General features: G+C 32.7%; 1 protein-coding gene across 2 annotated transcripts; it reads right to left on the reverse strand.

Annotated features, from left to right (window-relative positions):
- Positions 1–456: 456 nt before the first annotated feature.
- Positions 457–26,718, reverse strand: LOC129231528 (magnesium transporter NIPA2-like). Of its 2 annotated transcripts, none has more exons than XM_054865869.1 (6): positions 26,628–26,718; positions 23,115–23,289; positions 20,181–20,237; positions 14,190–14,280; positions 10,853–10,878; positions 457–1,041 (listed from the first exon to the last, which is right to left on the reverse strand). In XM_054865869.1, the coding sequence occupies exons 2-6, from the start codon at positions 23,269–23,271 to the stop codon at positions 1,013–1,015; spliced, it is 360 nt and encodes a 119-aa protein (XP_054721844.1). In that variant the 5' UTR covers positions 23,272–23,289; positions 26,628–26,718; the 3' UTR covers positions 457–1,012. The 2 variants fall into 2 exon arrangements, with proteins under 2 accessions (XP_054721844.1, XP_054721843.1); XM_054865868.1 differs by having other exon boundaries at positions 10,718–10,878.

A 26,718-nucleotide genomic window follows, 5' to 3' on the forward strand; every position in this document is an offset into this window, starting at 1 on the left:
AAAAAACGCATAAAATGAGCTACAAAAAAATTATTTTCTGGAAAACAAGAAGAGATCCCATGCTGCTTTCTTTTTCATGATGTTTTACACATAGCCAGGTACCATAATATATAAAAGGTTTTTTCCCCTAGTGATGCTGTTTTGTGTTAATTGCGATCAAAAAAGCACAATTTTTGAAAATTTGAAAAATATCTGGGTATTTTTCTCCTAAAAAGAAATTAAACCTCAAACAAACTTTGTGCTATTTACTCTCTTCATAGTATAAACTTTCAGTATATGTTACATTTTTTTCGGGGGGTGGCTTTTTGGGGGAAATAACACACACAGGTTAAACTTGCGCGAAAACGGATAAAAATCCATACTTTGTGACACTATATCTGAGGAAAGCAACAACCCCCAACCAAAATAACCATGAAGTCATCATCACTAGATACAGTACAACGAATAAATAAACATAACCGTGAGGTGGTGTTTCTGTAAAGAGCTATAGAGCACTGAAATGCGACTTTTAAAATTTTTCTAAAAAAGCGCTGCAAAGCCTTTAGGGAATTTTTAACAACAAAAAAAAGTTTTTGGAAGGCTAAAAATTTCAGAATGTTCACTTCTCATGACCTACTTTGACATATAAAAAAATTAGGAAAATCAAAAATGGTCACTGCCATAATTTGCTTTTTATCTGAATTTCAAAATAATGGCTCTTAAGTTTGGAAAAACTTTCCGTAATATTTCTATCATGGACAATGTTTTATAGTTAACATGATGTAACTTAATTCACTATGTGATCTGAGACATCAACAAGATCCTTTTAAATGATTTAAGATTTTTAATGAGAAAATCAAAAGGGATAAAATTATCATGGTGATGGATAGATTATTGTTGAAATTCAGCAATGATATCAACGTTAAATATCTTAAAGATGAAGTTCTCCATTTCATCAAATATTCAATTCAATCAGTAGCATCAAATGAAACCTGATCTTGAGTCTCTGCAAAACGATGATCCCTCACTGCTTTCATACAAAGCAACTTTGCAGTGTAAAAACTGAAATAGCATTTCATGTTGTTACAATACACTCAATAAATATTATACATTAAATTTTTTAATGATAGGCTACAGAAGGATCTAAGGCAGGGGTCTCCAACCTTTTTCACTCGCGGGCTACATTGTACATTTTTGGAGACGAGGCGGGCCGATCCAACAATATTTTAACTCAGATGGTCTATTTAGCGCTAGCAGCTCCCTCTACCCATTTCACCCATACATCGTGAATATATATATATATATATATATATATATATATATATATATATATATAATAAGCAAACAAAATTTCAAATATTAAACAAATTATTTAAAAATAATGATGATAAAAAGGAAAATTGCAAATAGCTATTAAATAGGAAAAGATAAAGTATGAATCCAGAGCTCATCAGCCGTGGAGGATTCATTAGTTATGGTTAAAAGACCAAAAATTTTAACTATGAACTAAAAGAGAATGTTTAAGCTCCAGTACATGCAATATAGAGCAACATAGGGTAAATGCACCACTTGCTAAACTATAAACATTAAACAAGAGCTCAAACCTAAAACTAAAAGCAGGGGGTTTCGCCTCGACTAATTAGGAAAACAAGTTCCGATAATTAGCCATCCACGGGACAGTACCTGCCAATAAGAAAATTATCTTACCTTGAAATCCATATAAAAAGCTTTCAGTTTTAGGTTTGAGCTCTTGTTTAATGTTTATAGTTTAGCAAGTGGTGCATTTGCCCAATGTTACTCTATATTGCATGTACTGGAGCTTAAACATTCTCCTTTAGTTCATAGTTAAAATTTTTGGTCTTTTCACATAACTAATGAATCCTCCACGGCTGATGAGCTCTGGATTCATACTTTATCTTTTCCTATTTAATAGCTATTTGCAACTTTCCTTTTTATCATCATTATTTTTATATAATTTGTTTAATATTTGAAATTTTGTTTGCTTATTTTTTATTTACTTGGCTTTTTAGTTTTGCTGCGTTGCGCATCTATGGGCGTTTGGTGTGGTCTTTTCAATATTTTTCACTTTTATTACATATATATATATATATATATATATACATATATTTTTTTTTTAATTAAGAGCTCAGTGGCGGCTTTTGAAAATTTCTGGGGTTGCCTCTAAGTTGTTATATTTAATTATACATATTTGCTGTTAGCTAAATTAAATTATATTTTAAGTGACCGTAAATTTCTAATTATAACGGTAGGGAGTCTTGTAAAATTTAAAATAGTACAGAAAACTTAAATAAAAAGTATTCTTTGTCACAAAAAAAAGCGTTTCTTTTAATAAAAAAAGGCTAATGAGTGAATGATATGAGACAAAATTATTGCAATGTACAACAAATTTATTTTATTGAATTATGATGATTGAAAACTTGGAAATAAATGAGAGCACAACACATGTAAAGCTTTTAAAAGTTTTAAAAAGTTAAAAAATTAAATGAGAAGATTGAATTTGTTTAGCGCTTAAAATTTCAGTCCATTCAGGGGCAAACTTCGTAGTTCTGATCATTAAGAGGGATTTTAAATGTTCGTCTGATAAAGGAGATCAATACTTAGATTTAATATACTTCAATTTTTAAACTTTTCACATTTGTAAGTGGATGCAAAAAGAGAAAATATAGCTCTAGCATGATTTTTTGTTGTTGTTGTTGTTGCTTGTCCCACTTGGCAGACAGAAACATCATACCAAGTCCATGATGCCGTGCAAACAAAGTCCCTTCAAAACAGCAGAAGGGTCGGAATACAGCTGATTTAGGTCACAATCGATGCAAGAGAAAATATGAGCAAGAGCAGCCTGAGTCAAATTGCATTTTGGGCACAAGGGGAAAACCTTACTACCAGCCACATGTCACTGTGCTCGAGTGTGTCCACTTCTCAGTCGGGCTAGGACGGTTTGATGTTCTCTACTACTTGCCCGAAGTAAAGCAGCACCAGGGGGGGATGCTTTGTACCATTCATGTATAGGGGGCTGTCTCCAAGAGGAACAGATGCTTTGCTTAACACGGGTTGCAATTTCTGAAAAAGAAAGGCATCTGTTATGAGGAGAAATCTCTCGGCTCCCCCTGACGAGCCAGCCCATCAGCAATCTCATTTCCAAATACATCAACATGTGACGGTATCCATTGAAAAGTAATGGTGAGACGTTTACTCAAGTGTTTTAGATGTTGGATTATGTTCAGAGTCGTTTTGTCACCTTGCTTCCACCATTCAGACAGATGCTGAATAGAGCTTCGGCTATCACTCAAGATCCAAATATCAGTACTGACACTCTCTGTGACGCAATAATTCAGAGCCTCCTCAATAGCTAGAAGTTCGGCCCGGAAGACAGAGCAAAAATCGGGGTTTTTAATACAAATCTTAATGCCGTTTCCTTCCCTGATATAAACACCGCTACTGGAGATAGCGCCGTCACCCGCATGATTTTTAAGTTCACAAAGTCTTTTTCTAGTAGAGGACTGTAAAATGGAAGTAGATTACCTTCCTTGTGGCATTCCTGGAAAGCGGTCTTAAGTAAGTCATTAGTTGTTAACTCAATGACTTCCAGTTGCATTTCTAAAGGGTTTTGAAAAAGTTGAAGTTCATCTGATGCAAGGTCAAAGTCTTCAAAGTGTTTTTCAAACTCATATCGTAGCTGAGACATCTCTTTCAATATTTAATCCTTGGGAAAGGTAGCAGTGCTTAGTGCACTTAAGTTCTTACATGTTTCAAAGTGATCAAAGTTCATAGATCCTTATGCTTTTCGAAAAGTATGAGTTTTTGTGTGAAAGCTTTGACATGATAGTATAAGTCACAAAGTGAAGAGTTTTCACCTTGCAGTTTTAAATTCAGAAAATTAATATGCGTCGTAAGATCAACAACGTAAGCCAATTTCCACACAAATACACCGTCAGAAAGTTCAGGTACAGGACGACGCTGTTCAGTCATAAAAATGTCAATCGCTTCTCGAAGTTCAAAAAACCACAGCAATACTTTGCCTCAGCTCAATCAACGAACTTCACAATGGTGCGGAACATCTGGGTAAACGCTGTCAATTTCAGCAAAAAAATTTTTTGAATTGACGGTGTTTGAGGGAACTTGGTCTAATGCAGTTAACTGTTTTGACAACTATGTTTATTACTTCAGTTTCTTTTAAATGTTTTCCATCACACAAGGCTTGTTTATTGATAATGCAGTGAAAAACATGGGTTGAACACCTCCAATTGTTTTTATAAAATTGGAAATGTTTTCAACTACTCCGATTTAGGGACCACACGTATTTTTTCCACCATCTGTAGCAACACCTTTCAGGTATTTGAAATCAAGCCCAAGATTGGAAAAGGGTTTCACATATTTTTTGTTGTCTCCGGTCACATTACTCTCCATGGAGTGAACATCAGTCAATTCTTCTGTGATTTTAAATTTACCATTCACACTACGACTAAATAAAAGAACTTGAACCGAGTCAGTAACATCAGTTGATTCATTCAGAGCGATTGAGAATCATTCGAAATATTTGCAAGCATCTTTCAGCTGATGGACAATATTATTTCCAATATCTTCCGTAAGGCGTGCTACTGTGTTCGCCGACAAACTTATAGTATTGACCGATGAAAATTCATCAGGGCAGATTTTTTCCACAGTTACCAAGATGCAACCTTTCACCAATTGGCCGTCCGTAAAAGGTTTACCAGCTTTAGCCAGAATATGGCTGACTTTGAAACTGACTTTGACAGCAGTTTCGTTTTGTTGAGATTGCTTCGTAAAGATTTGTGTCTGAGTTGAAAGGGAATTTTTCAAAGAAGCAATTTTATAAATTGTAAAATTTGCTGTTGTGTTTTGTATTACAACGTCTATCGACATTAAATTCTTTCAGAACAGCAACAGTCTCTTTGCAAATAAGACACAAAGCTTTATTATTGTTGACGATTATAAAATAATCAATAATCGTGTATCCTCTGTTTTTTAAAAGTACGGCACTGAAAACCAACACTCCGTTTTTTAAAAGAAGTCATAGTAATACTAAATAACACTATAGAAATAAAAGACACTGTCCACGATCGCTGTTCACTTTGTGAGGCGTGTGAAACATCTATCTACATACCTACACCATGGTTGACATATAAAAATTTAGCCAAACCGCTTCGTGATATTAGCAAAAAAAAAAAAAACAACCTGAGTGAAAACCATCCTCTCTTCTAGATAGATTTTTTAAGGGGTTAAGAAACCACTTTCCCATATTTCTAAGCTAAATAAAAAGTCACGCGTGCATGAAGGAACAAAATTATGAAAATGAAAAACAAAGAGATAAATCTACTATGGTTGATGTTCTGCTTAAAACGCTATTAGTGGGAGACTTTCGATTTCTGTTATCAAGTTTTTTTGAAAAACTCAGAATCTAGCACCAAAGTTTGGCAATAAACATTTAAATCTGGTGTCAGCCCCCCCCCCCCAGGCTCAGCTGACCACCAATTAAACGGAGGTGAAGACAGGAGTGAGCACATGTTTTCCCTGGGGGCTGGAAATGCCCAATGCCAGGAGACTAATGGGAGAATGTGGTGCAGAGAAAAAAAGATTTGTTCTCGGAAAGAGCAAAAAGAGAGGTGGGTGCTGCGGGATCCGTGCTGCAGTTGTACTCGTAGTTAACGGTAAAAAATGATTAAAAAACGATTAAAATTAACCGTAAAAAGATCTTAAATAATTATTTGTAATTAAAAATAATGTCTCAATTATATTTCCTATGAGACTGACTCTCTCTGATCCGAACAAAAAAAAGTTTGTAAGCTTATTGCGGGCCGGACAAAATCTGCTCGCGGGCCGGATCCGGTCTGCGGGCCGTAGGTTGGAGAGCCCGGATCTAAGGGAACAATTTTAAACGTTTTGCAAAATATGGAGATTGTCAATTGTAAGAACAGGAAGAGCAATTAAATAGAAATGAAACTGAATAAAAAACTATTTTCCAGAAAACCCCATTAGTGTGCTATAAGAATCTTCTGTAGCAGTTAACATAGTAGAGAATGATCGTGATTCTAAACTGTTCTGTCTAGAATGTCGTTCTAATAGAACTGATGTTTCATTATTTCTTAAATTGTGACGATCTAACAAAATTGATGTACTTATCTCATCTTCACTATGATTATTATGGGAAGAAATTACAGAGTTGTCTCTTTTTTGCAAAAAAGAAGTAATGTTATTAAGTGATATATCCCATTCCCGAAAAGCATTTAATAAAAAAATTGCACATATAACAATAAGAAAGCCACATATACTTCCAACAACATCCTCTGCTGCCATATTACCCCATTCTTTGTATAAGATGGCAGATGCACAAATGACAAATGTTGTAAAAAAAACATAATAAACAGGTGTAACAACAGATGTATTAAAAGTATCTAATGCTTTATTGAGGTAATTAATCTGTATGCTAACACATAGTATCAGAGCAATTAAACAGAACCAAGTTAACCAATTATTAAATTCATTTTTTCCCCCACTAACTGTTTCACGAATTGCTAAACCCAATCCTTTACACTCCATAACAGATAATGAGCCTATGACTGAACAGATTGAAATATAAATTACTACATTACTTTGTCCATATTTAGGCACAAAACATACAATTAATGAAGTTGAAAATACAAGTATTACTATTACATAAATGATGAAACCTAGGAAAAAAATAGAAAGAAGAACATATTACAATAGCACATAAATTTCATTTATAGTTAAAATAATTTCATGATTGCAATTCATAAAAAAATGAAGCAAGCAGTATTATACAAAAATAGTGCAAAGTGATTAGCTTTTAGTTTAAAAACGAGTTTTAAAAATTATTGTTTGATTATTTGTAAGGTTTACAATTGCAATACACCATTATGTGATTTCTGCATTCTGACCAGATTACGTAAAAGACAGTCTGCAGACCATTGATTACATGCACAAGGATTGTCAAGAAAAACAACCAAACACAAACCCTTCAACTACAAGCTCTATCGAAAAGAGATCCTCAACCTAAACATTAGTTTTGGCGAACTTGAAGAAGAAAAATGCACCACCTGTCTAGACTACAAGAGACAGCACCATCCTTTTCATAACATTACTTCCAAGCTAATTGATTTCAAATGCAATGCATGAAAGTCATAGGAAACTCAACTACAAAACAACAAAGGTAAAGACAAAAGGAATCCATTACCTGGACCACAGATTTGATTTGCTGAAGGTCATAATACCGTTTTGAATCTAGACACAAGTCAACTTCAGAAAAAGGATTGTTTTTTTTTTCAAACTCTTCATCACAGATTTGGAACTGAAGGATTTTCCGTGTGAGGGGTCATTCATTCATTATGTAAGGATGATTTTGGCATTTTTTGACCCCCCCCCACTCTATGTAAGGATACCTAAGATTTTTCAAACTCCTCCTCCCTATTCTTACATAAGATTCCATTTCGTTTTTCAAAATCATAAAATGTTCTTGGAAAAGGATCAGTTATACTAAAACTCCCAGTTTGACGCAAATCAAAGATTTTTTTTATTTTTCAACAGATAAGTTATATTTTATTGCTGTCAACTACATATGAGACAGTGAGAAGCAAAGGGCTGTAAAGACATTTTCAAGTTTTGAGTAAAATGCATTCAAAGATAGGTCTTAGGTAGGCTTTCATTGATTTTTTTTTTCTAAATCATGCAGTACACTTTCACTCCCGGGCGAAATTTCAACTTACGCGAGGAGTCTTGGAACGCATCCTTTGCGTAAGTCGGGATTCGACTATACATGAAAACACCAATATAAAAATAAATAATTTACTGGTGATTATTACAGTGCAGAACCTTTTATCCGGGAACCAAAAAACCGGGAAACCAGAAAACCGGCAACTTTTACCCGATTTTCCCGCCATCTTTTAAAAATACGCCATTTTGACAATTTTTGAAAAATGAAGCATTTTTTCTGCAATACCAAAAGAATATGAACGATTTCTTAATAAACACCATATAACTGACGAGAAACTGTTGCAAACACTAACTTTAAATGGTTATCCTTTATGCGGGGCAAAATTTCCGAAAGATTTTCTTGAATTAAAAAGTACATTCGTAAGTCTGAAATTTTCGTGTTTTATTCCAACTGAAAGCTAAGGAAATGAATATTGTCGCATTCTAATGCAGTATTCGATTGAACGGCCTCTAATTAAAGGCATTTGGCGTAAGTGACGTCTCAAAAGTGTGGGAAACGCCGGAAACCAGATTCGCGATTTTTTTGGATAGTTAGTTGATCGTGAAATCTAGAAATTCATTAAACGCAAGACTAATAAGGCTGCAAGAACTCATAAATCAAATTTCGGTTGATATTAACGAAATGCAAAAGCATTAGTTATCAATATCTACCGTAATCGCAAACACGAAACCTTTACAAAAAATTAAAAAAAGAAAAAAAAAAAAGTGCGATCATGAAAGTGAATTATTTTATACACTATAGTAGAAAATTTGCACATTTAGGTTCAAAAACTTATTTTTTGCCCTTCCCTTCATTTTCTTTCGTTTAAAACCATCGAAAAGTGGAAGATTTTCCCTTTCTTTTCCAAACAGAATGTGAGGGTCCCCGGTATTATGAGTTACGCATTATGAGAGATTAGTAGTGTTTTGGTGTTTAAATTATTCATTCACTAGTAGTCTTTAATATTTCGATATTTATAAGCATTTCTGAACTGTTTTCTTTTTATTTTAATATGCATAACTATTTATTATAGTAATTTAGGTTTTACAAACAATCGTCCAATAGCGTTTTTTAGCGATTCAGAAAACCGGGAAATTCAGATATCCGGGATAGCGATGGTCCCGAACTTCCCGGATAATTGGTTCTCTACTGTACTATTATAAATAGTAGTAGTAGTATTTGAAAACATTTTAAAATTAAGTGCATCCCTAAAATCAACACTAACTAAGAATTGGTTAAAATAAAATACTTTGCTCTAAGATTTTTTTTTCTGAGAATGAAGAAAACATTAAAAAATTATTTTTATGATTAAATCACAGTGCAATTAGGATTTGGAGGTAAACTAGCAACTTAAAGCTTGCACTTAAGCATTGCATTGCCAGTTAGCTATATATGATTATGAGAGTGTTTGGTATGGTATGTAAAAGTACAACTACTTTTGCAGTTTGTCTTAAATAACTTTTTAGTGAACCTGAGCCAAGTTTTTATAGTTAATCACATGTAGGCAAAAAGAATTAGTGGAAGTAAAGCATCTTAAGCTTCTGAAAAATTTCCTTTATAACTTTTGGTAGCAAAAATGTACTATCATAGATTTCACAATAACTATTATTTAACATTTTCTATGTCCCACAATCTTGTTTCAAAAGCTATCACGAAGGAAATCTTAAAAGCTTAAGGAAAAGGAAATTTTAAATCATGCATTGATAACCAATTTTTAGTTGTAATGCAAAGAGCTACAAAATAATTGCATACACATTTTGGGGTCAAAGGTCCTTTATCAATGCATAAAATTGTGACCTTTGGTAAATAAGACTGTTGCAATCAGATCACTTAAAACGATTACAGTAGAACATCAAAAATCAGGACTAGTGGGGCCAATGGCCACAAATCATAAAAACTTGATTTTGTTGAAACATCTAGTGCTCAAAGGTACAAAATACATGTAATTTATGTAGTGGGGAATAATTGCATGGATTTACGAATTTTTGATATGGAGAAAATATTTCCTGATTAATAATCTGGATTTTCCAAAGTCTGGATTTATTAGAGTTTACTACAGCAAACTCCCAATTATTTGTGAGTGGCTTATCGGCGGGGCGAATTATCCTTTGACTTTCATATTTAAAAAAAAAAAAAAAAAATCTTTTTTTATGATGATAAACTAAATGTAGATAAATGCATACATGTAACCCTATTAACTTAATAAGTGCAAAATTTATTTTTAGACATTCCTATTGCTTTTTTCCCCCCTCCCTTCCAATGACATTGAACCTTTTAAGGTCAACAAAACCTGACTAGTTGAAATCTGATTTTTAAACTGACACTACTAACAACTTTACATCTTCATTATTTACTAATTTTTTGGCCTACACTGCTTACGTGCGTAAACGAGTGACAGGGCCAGTCTTGAAAAAAATTCCTTTCCCCTCCCCTTAGCATGTTTGGTGTAACCTAGATTGATCTGCTGCAGTTCATCTGCTTGTATGATTTGCTTGCATGTGTGGTAATCCATTTGTAATAATGAGTGATCCTTTTCTAGTTTTTACATACTGTTATTGTTTTAGATATTAAATTATAGCTAATGTATGTGATTGTTATTGATCTTTTAAAGCACAATTTGCATACACTGGCAGCATTTTATCTAAATTGAGGATGATCCTAAAATTCACTTATCCACGGTTATCGCACCACCCTATCCCATGGATAATTGGGAGTTTCCCGTATATCAGAACACAGCTTGTTTAACTTTGTAACAACATCAATGAAACCGATTTTAAACTAAAAAACACTTTGCAAATCTGTTTAAACGGAGCTATGATTTTATGATATAAACTTGTGAAAAGAGTTTAGTCTAATTACATAAGTAGAAAGAATAAGTAATAACAAGCATTTGAAATAAAAGCAACATTTAAAAGAAAATATGTGATGAATAAGAAAAGTTTAAAATATTTATTAAATTCAGAAGGATATAAAATTAGAAACACTAACCTGGTTCAAAAAGTAATTGTTCCAAACGCTCCATACTATCTACAGTTCCATCTTTTGGTGAATGTAAAACTATGATGGTAGAACCAATAATACACAGGAAACAACCAATTTTTCCAAGTAAATTAAGTCTCTCACCTAAGTATTTTGATGACAAAATTGCACTGTAAAAAAAGTCAATTAATAAAACTAATTTTGTTCAACCAATTTTTGGTACTTTTTAGACAATATTTTAAAAGCAATTTCAGTTTTAAATTGCATGTCTCTAGCTTTTATCTAGTTATGCAATTTCCGCCTTCTTATTTAATAGCATTGAAATATTTATGCGTTTATGGAAGAGAGGAAGAATAATACACGTAAAGTAAACGTATAATAAAGTAAGTAATGTTAGAACAAGTAAAAAAGGAAAGAAAAGTTTAAGCCTCAGAAAATTAAAGTTGGCTACAATACAATATAACACATTTTAATACAACAACTTCAAACATGCAAAACAGTGCTCTCTGAAACTGAAGTTGCCCTTTTTCTTTGAATACAAATACAATGTCTTTTTTTATTTTTAAAGATACCTCCCCATTAAGATTCCCCCCTCTCTGTATATGGCCCAGTGGCTCAGTGGCAGCCCTTCTCACTTCCACGCCGAAGGCCCGGGTTCTAGTCCCGGGTCGGGCATAGTCGACTCAGTCAGTCATCCCTTGAGTGGGTCAATAAAATGATTACCAAAAAGTGCTTGGGAACTAAACCCTGGAGGATCTGCATAAGGCTGACCACTTAACCGGAACATCTGCCCAGCACCCCAGAGCTCTTGGTCAGGAAAATTGAGATGGGCACAGTAGTCTTTGGCCCCCATGGGCTGTCATGCCACTGGGCTTGGTTTTATATATAATAAATACAAAAACATTAGTAAAGTTATGGAAAACCAAACCCAAAGTTTAAAGATGCGCTAAAGCAACCTAATCTAAACCGCAATAAACTACGTTAAGTACCAAAATTTTGCATACAGTGCTATTCTGTGCATTAAAGAAAACTGGAGAATGTAGGGAAATTATTTTCACTATGATGTCTGAAAATGTCACCGCTATTGAAATCCCAACACCAATTTCAGAGCATATACCCATCTCTGATATATAAGAAAATAATTCACTTTTGGTGGTTGTTCAAGACTTTTTACTTGAATTTCATTGTTATCAGGGTTTTATTGTGCCCTAAGCAGAAAAATATATAACAGGGTTGTCATGGAAGTTCAAGAATGAAATTATACAAATACAAATACAAATACAAATGTGACGACCAGCAACAGGCTCTGGGCCCAGCTAGGCTGGTCCTAGTCAATTAATTAGTCCCCAATGAAGATCAATGGCCCTCTTAAAGCTATCCACTCCCTTGCTCAATACCGCTTCTTCCGGTAAGCAATTCCAAGTGCCCACGACCCTGCTAAAGTAGTAGTTTTTCCTGATTTCCAAGTTAGCCTGAGATTTAAATAGCTTAAAACAATGACCCCTTGTCCTGCTTTCCCCGCAAAAATTTAATCCATTTACATCTTTCATTTTGATAAATTTAAATAACTGAATCATGTCCCCTCTGACTCTCCTTTGCTCCAGGCTATACATGTTAAGCCTATTAAGTCTGGTATCATAATCTAAATCTGAGAGTCCCCTTACTAATTTAGTTACCCTTCTTTGAACTCTTTCCAATACAAATATATCTTTCTTCAGATAAGGCGACCAAAACTGAACAGCATACTCCAAATGAGGTCTTACTAAACTCCTATATAGAGGCAGAAGAACTTTCTTAGATTTGTTTGAAATAGATCTATTGATGAACCCAAGCATTTTGTTGGCTTTGTTACTAGCAATACTGCACTGTTGACTAAACTTGAAGTCCTGATTTATACAGACACCCAGATCCATTACATTTTCTGCCTGATTTATGACTGAACCCTGTAAACGATATCTCATACGCTTATTTCCATGACCTAAGTGTAGCACTTGACATTTCCCTACATTAACTGCCATACCCCATTTATCTGCCCACTTAGTAATATGATCTAAATCAATGACATTTCCAGGTAGTTTTGAGAAAAATTCCAGATTATCGATGTCCACCTTCTCTTTTTGCAACATTAATAAAAACATCTCTAATTTTGATAAAATTTACCTCATTTTCAAACTTTACAAACAGTGGTTACCAAATTTAATTTACTCAAGCTGAAATAATCAAAAATATGTACTAGCAAAAGTGAAACAAATCCCTATTATAAAGAATTATGAAATAACGTAAATGTAGCATATCTTCTTTTCAATCCCAAGGATCCACTGCCTTACATCAAGTGAACCTTACATCATTATGACATCTGTATCACAAAAAAATAAAAATGTTAATTGCTAATAATAATCTGAACTAAAAACTTATGAAACCGAAACTTTTTCAATTATTGCCTTCCACCCCAGTCCAGTACATTCACTGCTCTTTTAGACTTTGGCCTGTAAAAAAAATCATGCATCTTTTAGCTCGAAAATTTTTCCTATTTGTTGCTCATAAAGCAGGGTTGCCCCGCCCCCAAGTTCCATGTCGCAAATCTCCCCCCACCCCCAATATTTCTGAACACCTCTGCGCTTTTTTATTTTTAACCCTCTTTTTTTAATTAATTTTTTAAACACTTTTTATTTACCTATTTAAAATTGTCTAATGAGCTAAATTTACAGAGCAAAACTGTTTAGAAGAAAACAATTTCATTAATTAAATTTACACAAAAAAATATCAAAAATGAAAAGATTATTGCAGTTCATTATGAACTCTGATGCACTCACAGACAAAACAACGTGCCGCATACTCAAAATAGTAATAACTTCAGAATTGCTGACGTAAAAAAGCAGCGTTTAGACAGAGCCTGCTAACTAAGAAAGCCAAAATATACCTTCTGCGCATGTCCGCTGATTGCTATGGCATGCCAATGCCAGACAATTAATAAAAGGAACTTCAGGGGGAAGGAGAAAGTTGGAACTACAAAACAACAAATGGCAGCGGGAAAGATAAGGAGGAAAGAAATTATTCTTGACGTCATATAGCGCCGCATTAACTATATGATCGGAAAATAAAACAAAATCCTCCAACATTTCCAGAAATGTATGTTATTTTTTATTTTTCCTGACATTTCCCAGATCATGTTCGGCCATATTCATTTTCCCTGACAATTCCAGGTTTTCCCGGTGCATTGCAACCCTGTATTAGTAAATGTACGTCTTTTTTCTGCAAGTTATGTTCTTGATGGGAAATCACTGGAACTCAAATTCAAACTGGACAGTACCTCCAGAATTTCAGATATAGATGTTTTGATGATGCTATCGAGGAAAACGTGGAAAATATGTTGTATTTAGTTCCCAAGTGCAAGGAAAAATCAAGATAAAAAGTTTTGGAGAGAGAGTTAAACAAGCTAGATTGTGTGTAATTATTGAACACAATAAAATGCCTTACATACCTCACAAGGACACTTAAGACTCCAAGGGGAGTAACTAAACTTGCAGGTGCAAAAGCGTATGCTGCAAAGTTTGCTGCTTCTCCTACACCCACTAGAAAAAAGATGAAAATCTAGAGTTTATGTAATTTAGTAGTTTTATTTAGAAACAGATTTAAGAAAGAACTCACAACTTTACTAGGCATTTCATAAACATTTATGTTTTAATGGGTTATTTGCATAAGAATAATTCCATAACATTTCTTCAAAATATTTAGAGTGAATACAAAAAAAAAAAAAGAAAGTAAGAAATAAATAATTCGTGAATGTAAGAAGAGATAGCTGTGGAAAAATATTTGGACTTGCAAAGGAAAAGAAAGTAAAAACAATTGCAAAAAAAAAAAAAAAAAAAAAAAAAAAAAAATGTTGACTTTTCTTATCTTAAATAAAGGTAAAAATGTTTGTATTATTACCTGAAACATATTTAGAAATCTAATATATTATAATTAAGCAAGCAAAAATTATATTTTTTTAATTTTCAAAAACTTTCAAAGGAAAAAAAAAAAAGATCTTTGCAGATTGGATCAGACACAATCACTCCAATTTAAACAAACATCTCATCACGTAATATGACGTCATTTGGAGGATTTACTTTTTTTGAACTGGATTGGGTTTAAGTTCCTTTTTGTGAAAGCCACGGGAGTCATTTTTTCAAAGTTTTTGTGTGTGGCAACAGCTCTTGTTGTTTTGCATAAATGATCGAATTATACGTTTTCGCTTGTTCCACCACGTGAGAATATGGGTAAATAACGTCACGTATTTTAGAACTCTCTCTCCTTCATCTCTCATTTACTGTTTTGTTGTTTTGATGTGCGTTTCCATCCGGTAAAGTTTTGTAATGTAAATGGCTTAGTATTTTCAAAGTGCTCTATGTGAAAATGCATTTTCTATTTTCATTAGATTGCGTAGCATACCACTGTGAATTAGGTGTTATTCGTGAAGTAAATTTTGTTAATTTAATGTTCCTGTTGAACGGGACTCAATGCTAATGCATTGACTTTGAAAAGCTTTTCCTTAAAGCTAAATAAAGGATATTTTCTTCAGATATATTTGTCATGTATTCTTCAAATACTGCGACTTTGCTAACTTTCTTTTCCGAGGTTTGAAAATGCTTCCTTCAGACTTACATTAATGAGCCTGATAGGAAGAAAGTAAAAAACGATAAAAGGATTGTAACAGCGGTACAACCAGGATTTCATTTCGGAGGAAGTCCTATCAGTGGCATAGCCAAGAAGTCATTTGGGGGGGGGGGGGGTCAGGAAATTTGATAAATTAATGTGGAGATCTTCTTAAAATTAAGCAAAATAGATTTTAGAGATGATAGTTTTGTTTAACTGTTATTAATGACATGTAATAATTTTGAATGCATTTGAATTCAAAACAAGCAGCAAAATTTAATGCAAAATAGAAATTTGAAAATTACAACAAAATTACAAGAGCATCTTTTATTAGATATAGCCTTTTCTAATAATGTCATCGGGAGATATATTCATTAGGGTGGGTCATCGTCCTATGGTTAAAAAAAAATGATGTTTTAAGGTTATATATAAAATTTCATTCAATTAGGAGTTCATTTTCTGCCTCCAGATTGAGTTTGAAAAACCCGTATTTAAGGGAAAAAAATCCATTTTCATTAAAAAACTGAAAAAGAAAATTACAAATATATGTAACAACTTAAGGTTGTCCAAGTATTAATCATTTATTTACAAAAATGATTATGACGATTATTAATTTTCAAAATTAAGAATATTCATCTTAAAATAGCTTGAAAGTTCCTACTATTTAGTTTTGGCATAAGTTTCCGGGATTCCAGTTGGTTCTTTATTAAAGCTTCTCTTTTTGCACAATGTATTTGAAACTTACGTCAATTTTAACTGTCCTTCCACAGGGTTACCTATCCCCAAAGGGTGATGGCTCATCCTTCCCCCAAATGCTGGGAAGTACCCCCCAGAACAAGAGACCCCCCCCCCCAAATAAGGTCAAAAATCTGTAAAATCAACCCTCTTTAAAATTTTAATGCCCCCTGCCTTTCAATAGCCTGTGCGTATGGCATGGCAGGCATTGGTGGATTAGACACATTTTTCCAGTCATTGAGATCAATGTAAGATTCTGCATCAAACTTAACAACAAGAATGTGAAAAATTTGTCTTTTGGGAGTGTATTTTGCTGAACACTACGAGCTTCTAAAATCCAACAGGCTGTCCATTTATGGATTTATTGTTCCAAGTCTGTTAGCATTGCAATAAATTAATTTTTAGAACATGTGAAAACACTGTTTCTTTGGATTACGGGATCTATTTTGCACTTCAACTCAGAGGATAAACATCTAGCTGCAGTGATTTTGAACAACTGCTGAGCCAATCTGCACATAAAGGGTAACTTTAATCGCAAACCAGATTGGAGCATTAACTTTGATGACTTGTATTGCAAGAATTATTAAATTTTCAGAAGGAGATTCCACTGAAACACACAAATGTAGATTTCAATTAGCACGAGTTAGCCATAAAACATGAAACATTTTTCTAGGCTTTGGTTCTTGCAAGGGCAGATTTTCGTGCTATTTTGCGCTTCCGACGAAGCATGTTTTTCTCAATAATTACTGAAGTGGTGGGGTAAAGAACTGTTGAAGCAATAGTTACTCCAGCCTTGTCTCATACTTTGTATCGATCACATGTCTGTGAAAGCAAATTAAAGCCCACTGTGTTGCTTGTAGTAGTTAATTTATCGATATAAGCGTTTGTAGTTTGAATCTTGTAAAAGTCCTTTGAATTCATCCTTACTGTTCGTATCCCATAGAAGAGATGCAATGAAGTAAGATACTAAAACTGTCTTCACTTTCTTCTTGAGGCTGAAGCTGCGATTTCTCTCCCTCTCTCATGGTTTTTTTTTGGACAAATGTAGTCGTTAATATCTTTGCATTTGCAAGATGAAGTGTCAAATAGCAATTTACTAGCTTGGTAAAATGATCCTGATTATTTTCTTAGTTATTTTCAAATAGGATTTTAAAAGACTGCTGCTGCATTTCAAGAGGTAGATTTTTAGTATCTCTTACTCATTTATGTTGCACAGTTGGCAGGAAGCACTTGACCAAATTCACACATTTCAGCCAATTATAACACTTAAAATGGCAAGTGTGAATTTAAACCAGATGCAAATTGAAAGTTTGATCACTTGTTTCTGTAAACAAAGTACCATTTATTATTATTGCAATCTTACATGGAACGTATCCTATTTGGGTAAGGAAATCCAAACTTCAAACTCAATCTGGAGGCAAAAAGACTTATCAGAATGGAATAAAATTTTACACATGTTAGTTTGAGACCATTTAGCACCTTTTTAATCCTCTGCCTCTTAATATTTCGATTTTTTTTCCGACCCACCCTAATATTCATCATATTGATAAACGGATAATAAAGCCAAACCTACCAAACTCTTTTCGCTTATTTTACTCCTTAGATATATTTTAACTCTCTCAAAGCATGAGAAACTATTTTTGGCAGAACACGTTGGAATAGAAAGTGTGCTTAGTATTTTTAATTAATAATAGTGAAACGGGATAATTACCAAAAATAAAATTAATTTTAAATAATACTGCCGAAGAGAAAATATAGAAAGAAAATAAAGAAAAACTGCCAAAAATAACATTCTCAATAACGTATCTAATTACCATGAAGTATGACCCTTAAAAAAACACTTGCGTGTTACAACGGCGATGGGTGTGCAATGAAAGAATTTTTTTCTTGACGTCACTGGTTCTGTTTTGTTCCCATGCAAGATGCCCCACTTCTCCAGGAAGCCCACACAGGGAAAAATTAGAAGAATTTTGGAGGAAACTAGACAAAGGAGCAATGCCTTTTGTTAGATTCTAAACAGGTATACTTTTATAATTTGTATCCACTTCAATGATACAAGGGAAACCAATATTTTGGAGACTGAACAGAGGAATATTTTCATACACTAGGGAAAAATTGAGAATCATTGTAATAAAGCTGTCCGTCTTACAGCGCATCCTCATTTCGTGCCCCCTCCCTGCTGTATAGTTAATTTTACTGTACCAATTTTCCTTGCAAAATTTTTCTCTTATGTTATATACAGTACAAGAGAAATATATATACATACATTTTCTTGTTCTATTTTTTTACTTGAGTAAAACGCTTGTTTTCAACACAAAGCATTTTTTTTTTCAATCATATATTTACTTAGTCAGTTCGAAGGGGTGGGAGGAGGGTTTGGACCCTTCTGGACCTAACTTTGCTATGCCACTGGACTGTAAGATGGCAAATGTAGGGAAATACAGCCAAATATGTTTAAAACTTCTGTACTTTTTTTTGTCCTTGAATGTTGGATTGATGCTCCCACTAGCAAATAAAGAAAAAGAAGGGATGAATGGTTAAATGATAAACAGAGCAGCATAAAAAAAGTAGATTGTATTCACCATATTTGCAGAAATGTAGTTCTTCAGACAGTTTGACTTGTAAACATGTACGTGCCTCAGTGTCTACCAGATATAACAGTACTTTTTTTTTCAAGACAGTAAATGTTATATCAACATTTGTTAGCACTTTGTGCATACACTGCAACACAACCGCAGGCTTGAATCACAACTTTTTTGATAAGAATTCACTTTTGGTTTTACGCTTCAAACTTTTATAACTGCCTTGATTTTCATCACAATACTTCAAAGCTTGCTCTTTTCCCTTTTCAATACGAAACTCAAATTTTGGTGGACCATACATTTTGTGAATTTGATATTGCTGTAGTTTTGGAAAGGAAGTTTACAATAGCTTTTTTCCTTAGCAATGTTGATATCTTTTATGAATATTGTGTTCATCCTAACTAATATTTCCAAACTTTTGAGGATTACTGCATTTTTAAACTTTTGAAATGCATTTAAAAAAAAAAAAAAAGACAAAGGAAATTTTAAGGCAAAATTTAAATTGCCTTAAAAAAGTTACTGTATATACTCCTGCATAAGTTGAGCCCCTAGTTCTGTGAAAGAAATTGGGATAGTTTTGTTGTGATTTTTGAAAAGAAAAGTTCAAAGAAGGAAAATGAAATGTAAAGAACCTTTTCATGATTGAAAACGCTCAATTTTATAGTTTTGTACAAAAAGGTTTCATTTTTGCGATTATGATTTCTTAAATAATTCCTATTATTGTGAGTTAATATCAGTTAAATTTTGCACTGTGACCATATTGATCATTTTTATTTAATGAGCATTGATTTCCACACAACCGTTGGGAAAATTTGCAAGTACAACATTTCCCGCACTTTCGCAAAATTTTTCTTTATTTCATTGTCAGACCTTGTAAATTTGAAGCAAAATGTATTAGTATTTAGTTATTTAACATTTGCCTAAAAGGGTTGGACAAAAATAAAGAAAATGTTCACTTTTTCAAGTGTTTTCCCCCCAAGAATTGTCTGGAGAAATTTTTCTGAAATTCTGCCCTGCATATAAGTCTCATCCTTTTAACCTCATTTTTTGTACTTTTCTCTACTTATAGGCGAGTCTGCACAGTATTTGAAATGCACATTTTGTTGGCTCCTGGTGATACATCTTTTTTTTTTTTTTAAGTTTAAGATTGACTGAAACAACATTTTGAGCTCATATTTTTATACTGAGTCATTACAAGAAAATTAAGTATTAGTTTTAAAAGCAGTTAGGTTTGCAGGTATGCAGATACAGGCATGGAGAACGGATGCCTACCAACAACAACTGAAGTGTTAATGAAGTGAAAGAGAAATTTAAATAAGAAAGTTGGGGAGAAGCGTTATCATAGCATCCTTCTAGATTACAACACTGCTTTACTGGACATAAAACTAAATTTACTAATTAAGATTTGATTTACTGATATGCAATTACCAAATGGCAAAAACGGAAATTCAGTTTAAGTGACTGAAAAATTGAAAAGGTTTCAGAAATAGAAGAGACAAAATACACACAGCATGACTTACTAGAAATCAGACCAGCCCACCATATCCATTCTTTTAAGTACCCATATCCTCCATGACCTAAACATCATTGGGAAAAAAATATAAACATAAGATCTTCATGTTTTAAGTGTTTTTGGGATCTATACCTGGTTCCTGCAGATTCCAGTAACAAATGGACAAATACAAAAATTATAAATTTTAATACAATTAAATGAAAAAATTAGGATTACAGGGTAAACACATATTATGAGCAAAAATGCAAAATTGAAGTCAACTGCGGGGCTGCGAACCTTAAAACTATATGAGAGCCTTCTAGGGTGGTTTTGAGGAGCATTTTGCCACTTTGCAAAGCATTTCAATATTGTACAAAAATAGTGATAAGCATAAAAATAACATTTGCTATGAAAAGAACATTCCCAACAAAAATATTTAGATAATTTTTTCTTTCTTTAAAATGAATTCCTTACTACAATGTCAAAATTATATATAAGTATTAATTCCAAACACTGGAAGATATAAAAGTAATTTTCAAAACTTGCAATGTATTAGTATTGGCTGGAAAATTATGAACTGCACTGTACATATTGATGAAATAAGCAGCAGTCAACAATAAGGAATTTTCATGTTTGTATTGTTCAATTTTTAAAAGATTATTCATAGTTAATTTGCAAGTATAATATCTAGTTTGAATCAGAATACAAAATAAATATTTAAATAAAATGAAAGTAAATTAATAAAATAAAATAAAAATGATCACACATTACTGCAGACAAACTTTTGATTAAAAAACAAAGGGAAAAAATGTTGGGAATTCCAAATATTATCAATTATTTATGTTTATTTTTATATATTTGGCTTTAATTAAATCCCTATTTTCTTTTATCTTGCAAAGTCACAAATGCTAATTTCAATGTTTGTAACGTATTTCCCAATGTTAAAACGGCGGCCAATCAAATGAAAAAGGAACTTTATCATTTCATGACGTAAGGCACGCACGTGTCTAAGACATACGTTACAAACATTGAAATTAGCATTTGTGACTTTGCAAGATGAAAGAAAATAGGGATTTAATTAAAGCCAAATATTATCAATTATTTACGTTTATTTTGATATATTTGGCTTTAATTAAATCCCTATTTTCTTTTATCTTGCAAAGTCACAAATGCTAATTTCAATGTCTGTAACGTATGGTAGCAGAGGTCCGTAGATCGAAACCACGCTCTGCTACCATACGTTACAAACATTGAAATTAGTATTTGTGACTTTGCAAGATAAAAGAAAATAGGGATTTAATTAAAGCCAAATATATCAAAATAAACGTAAATAATTGATAATATTCAGAATTCCAAAAAAAAAAAAACATTCATTTTTAACCGACTTCAAAAAGGAGGCGGTTATCAGTTCATACCGTATGTATGTTTTTTTTTTTGTTTGTCCACTCATAGCGTCTCACCTAGTGAACCGATTTTGATGATTCTTTTTTTAATGGATAGGGGATGGCTCAACTTAGGTCCCATTACTTTGTTTGACCATATTTGTTCTTTAGAAAAAAAGTTATGGGCAAAAAACAGTAAATTTTATGCAATTAAAATGATATTGTAGCGAAGTTCGCACTTTTCATCCTGGATAACGGTGGCTCAGTGGTAGAATTCTCGCCTCCCACACGAGCGACCCGGGTTCAAATCCCGACTAGGATAAAGTGAGTTTTACTAAAATTTTGTTTCTACTGTTTCCCGTATTTTCTCGAATGTTCTATTAATTTCTGTATCTTTCCAAGTCTGGAAAGTTCCAGCACTTTCTCAAGTTGTATATAAGGAGATGTAACGTTCATTCGTGGTTCTGAATAAAGATCTCGAGTTGAGACTAACGAGTATTCGCTTCATTTGGCTTTCACATTGTCTTCGCTATCTTCATCTACGCGACAATATGAAACTCATTGTTATAAAAGTTTGGTGCCATATAACAGTAACATTAATAGTAATTGTAATGATGATTTTGAATAAAGGCTTTTCTAAAGCAATACAGTGATATAGAGCCGAACTTCTTACTAGGTAACTTCTTACTTTTACTGAAATATCTACATTTACACTAAAAAGAATGAAATAAAAAATTTTTGAAAAAAAAAATAGAACCGACTTCAAAATTGCTCTAAAAAGTGAAAAATAATTTTATTCTTGAAACACCATCGATAATACTTTTAAACATAATTTTTGAAGTTGGCGCAAAAACAAAAAGTAAAATCCATTGTAACCATGCTTCGTTCATATTTCTATCAAAAAATCATCCAAAGTTAGGAACGAAACAGTTATATCGTTACTCAAATATGCTGTCATCAATGCGTAATGCATGTGGTAGTGAAGAAACTGGACCTGGTAAAATTTATACTTGTAGTTGAGTTATGGCTGTGAATGATTTTATCGATCGTTTTTGCGCCAACTTCAAAAATTATGTTTAAAAGTATTATCGATGGTGTTTCAAGAATAAAATTATTTTTCACTTTTTAGAGCAATTTTGAAGTCGGTTCTATTTTTTTTTTCAAAAATTTTTTATGCCTGATAAATTTACCTTTGAAATGATAAAAAAAAAGAGAAAAAATCTCATTCACTTTGTCTGTTACATTAAGACTATACTAAAATCATGTAACTGCTTTGCATCCTAAAGCTAAAAATTTTCATTGAAAAAAGGGTTCCTTTTCACCAAAAAACAAGTGCATGAAATATATTTTTCTATTTGTGCATTCTCATATAAATTCTATAGTGCTTAAAGCCACATAAAAAGAAAACGAGCAAGTTATATTTCATATGTTAGTTCAAGAGACATTGTAGTTATCTTATTTTAGTTATTACTTTTTCAGTAATTTTATACATAAAAAACATTAAAAAATGTATTTCTCTAGTAATAAACCTTAAGCAGTGAACTAAGCACAGCAATACTTACGTCACTAAGTTTACTCACCAGCTCTGGTTGCACCAGCCACATTAAGACGCAACAATCCTTTTTTCTTTATAACAAAGCTTGATCCAATGAAGAAACTTGAAGAGATGGCTAATCCAAGTCCAACATAAAAATTGTAAGCTAAGTGTGGTGGTTCATCTGAGTCGGTAGAACTCATGTTTTTATCGAGCCATTCCTAAATATTAGCACATAATTAATGATCTAAGAAAAAAAGATGTAAATAGCAGCAAATAAAAAGAATTGAATAGTGGTTAGTAGTAATAAAAATAAGCCTCTCAGTGAATTCCAGCGGTAACGGAAGGAGTTTTAACAAAAAAATTGATGTATTTCTGTCTGCGAGCTTATCAAAATACATATTTTTCAAAAATGCAGACTTGAATACACATCATGGTAAGTTGCTAAAAAAGCCAAAGCCAAGATTTTTTTGTTAGTAACTTTTTTTAAAAACCAAATTTAAAAAATGGTAACGGAAGGACATTTTTGTCACAAAATGTTCTTCCCTTACCATTTAATTTGATTAAAAAAAAAAGCTACTAACAAAAAAATTCTTGGTTTCGGCGTTTTTAGCAACTAACCATAATGTATATAAAAGTCTATGCATCAGTTTTTGAAAAATATGTATTTTGATAAGCTCACAGACAGAAATGCATCGATTTTTTTTTGTAAAAACTGTCCTTCCGTTACCGCTGGAATTCACCAGAAACTCCATGCCACAAAAGCAAGAATGTCACTTATAATTTAAAAATTAGCAATACAATGTTGGTTTGATTCTCTGACTGATTCATAGACGGATTTAGGCTGTGAATTCTGGGGGTGCAACAATACTAGGGATCTGGGAGGGGGATGTATTCCCCAAAACAAACAGGGGGTCCAGGGTCTTCCTTTGGAAATTTTTGACAATTTACCTCAAAAATGTTGGTTTTTAATTGATTTCAGAGTAGATTTAATTCGACTGTTTACTGGAATGATGTGCAAGAACTTGAAACTGTTTATATGTTTTTTATAGTCATTTTTTTTTTACTTATTAGCCATTGGTTGCAGTGGCGTAGCTAGACCCGACTTTCGGGGGGGGTTCCTTCTTTTATATATATATATATATATATATATATATATATATATATATATGTGTGTGTGTGTATATGTATATATATATATATATATATATGTGTGTGTATATGTATATATATATATATATATATATATATATGTATAATCGCTTGGAATTTTTTCCTTTTCTTCTTTTTTTTTTCTTTCTCTTCTCTCTTCTTTTTCTCTTTTTTTTTTGGAGACTAACTTTTCGGGGGGGGGGGTTTTGTCCCCAAAACCCCCCCCTTAGCTACGCCCCTGATTGGTTGTTTCAAAGTAAAGGAAATTGTAATGATTGTATTTTGTACCAATTAATACCCAGTTATGGAGAATACAATTATTCTATAATACTGCATTGAATAATAAATAATTTAAGAAATGCATTCAATCTATTTATTATATTGTTCTTCAAATGGATAAAAGTACTTTTCCTCTCAATACGTAGCACCATTTTTCTGACACTGGCTATGTTTGGTGAGGTGTCACGAGGGTCATACAATAAACTGCATATTGTATTTTTGGGTTTGCTTTGTAGCTGGGAGAAAATGTAAGTTAGTTTCTAAACTATGTGTCCTGATGAAATATATTTAATTTTAATTCTTTTCAAAATCCAATCAAAAATGTTGGGGGTGCTGCGCACCCTTGTAAATTGGCCGATGGGCTGATTATCCTGGGATTTCTAAGCACATGAATTTTTCATATATTAAAAGCCTTATTCCACTATTTTATCATTTGAATGTCAGTAAATGAATTTTCTGAAGCGTATAAATTTACAGCTCATCACGTTAAGAGCCGCATATTCTCATCTCTCAATCAAGAAAGAATCTCACAGACAGTGTAATGTTAGTTGATATTTAAAAAAAAAAAATTGTAAAGAAACTTTTGAATCAGGTTGAAAGAATTCAAATGAGGACTTGGCCTTTGTTCAGAGAGATTTCTTATGAAGCATATAATTTATATTTTGTGTAAATAATACACATTATTACTAGTAGGGGGCAGGGCTGGATTTGGAAGTGTGGAGGCCCTGGGGCAACGAAGGAGGACATTGGTCTATGAAAGGGGTCCGCTGGCTATAAAGTTTGGGAAGCCCTGTGATAGACTATTGAATGTAACAGTTCATCAGAGAATCATCCTCACAGTTTAAAGGTAATTTCTTCTAACTATAGTTTCTTTGGACTACACCACATGAAATAATTCACAAAACATATACAGTGAAATCTCAATAAGTAGTCGATCAGTTAAGTGGTCACTCCGTTTAAGTGGTCTTTTTTCTTTGGTCCCGACAAGGTCTCATTCACAGTAATGTAAAATGACCCTCCTTTACTGGTCACCAAATTTAATTTTACTCGCTTAACCAGTTACCCAAAAGTTGTTTTCTAAAATTTCTTTTCCTTATCGGATCTTAGAAAATAGTATCGGACTTAGTTAAAAGGCTGTTTGATATTTATTTTCCTTGAAATCTCGATCCTCAGTTCTGGTCATTCAAAGCATAATTCTTGCTGTGACTCTGCCAAGTGCCGAGAATATGAATCTAACTCCTTCCAGCAAGACAGACAAAATCTAATACCTGGAGAAGGTTAGTCAGTATTTAACATTCGTTCACAAGGAACAAAAAACACAAAATTTAAAGCTTGATGTAAGTTAGAAGAGATAGTTCTTTTCCGTAAGCAACAATTTCATCAGTCAACATTGAAAGATTGTATTAACGTACCGTAACTACATTAAAATAAGTTGTTGTTATTAAGTAATGTATAAGTAAGAGAAAACAAAACAAAGTAACTATCATTATTATTTTTCCCCCTTTTTAAAATTTCCACTAATTTATAGACATTTCTTACATAAGCTATTATTTTTCTCACAGAATTCTACTGCTATTCATAAATATTTGTAAGGCTTTTTTTTTTTCTCCCTTAATTTCCCACTCCACATAAGTAGTCACTCCGCATAAGTGGTCATAAGTTTTTGGTCCTTTGAGTGACGACTTAACGAGGTTTTACTGTATATTACTAAAAAAAAACTTTTGAGTAGAGAAACAATTGCATAGACTAGTTTATCTCCTTTCTTTTGAAGTAAATGAAGAGCGTACGACGCACCTTTATAACCTAGTTTGATATTTAGTTTAATCGGCACTCTAAATTTCATGTTCCGACTTTAATTAAACAATGGGAAAACTAAAAGGAAACAAAAATAATGAAGCAACCTAGAGTAATTGAATGCTAAAAGAAAATGTTACGAGACTTCACGTCTTTTGTTATTTCATACTTAAAATATAACTTTCTGATAACAACATGAGAAAACACATTTTACAAATTAAGTTATTTTAAACTTTGATTACTATGACAGTTTAACATTTGTTATGTTTTGTGAATATGGTTACTTCAATCATTTTTCTATACTTTTTAAATAAAATACAGTAAAGTTACTTACAGAGAATTTGCTTTATAATACATTAATCTACTCTTCTGTGTTTGTTATTTTCCATTTAGCTGAAACGCGTCAGTCAATCCAGTAACAATCC

This window comes from Uloborus diversus, chromosome 10, assembly GCF_026930045.1.
Source record: "Uloborus diversus isolate 005 chromosome 10, Udiv.v.3.1, whole genome shotgun sequence".
Classification (NCBI taxonomy): domain Eukaryota; kingdom Metazoa; phylum Arthropoda; class Arachnida; order Araneae; family Uloboridae; genus Uloborus; species Uloborus diversus.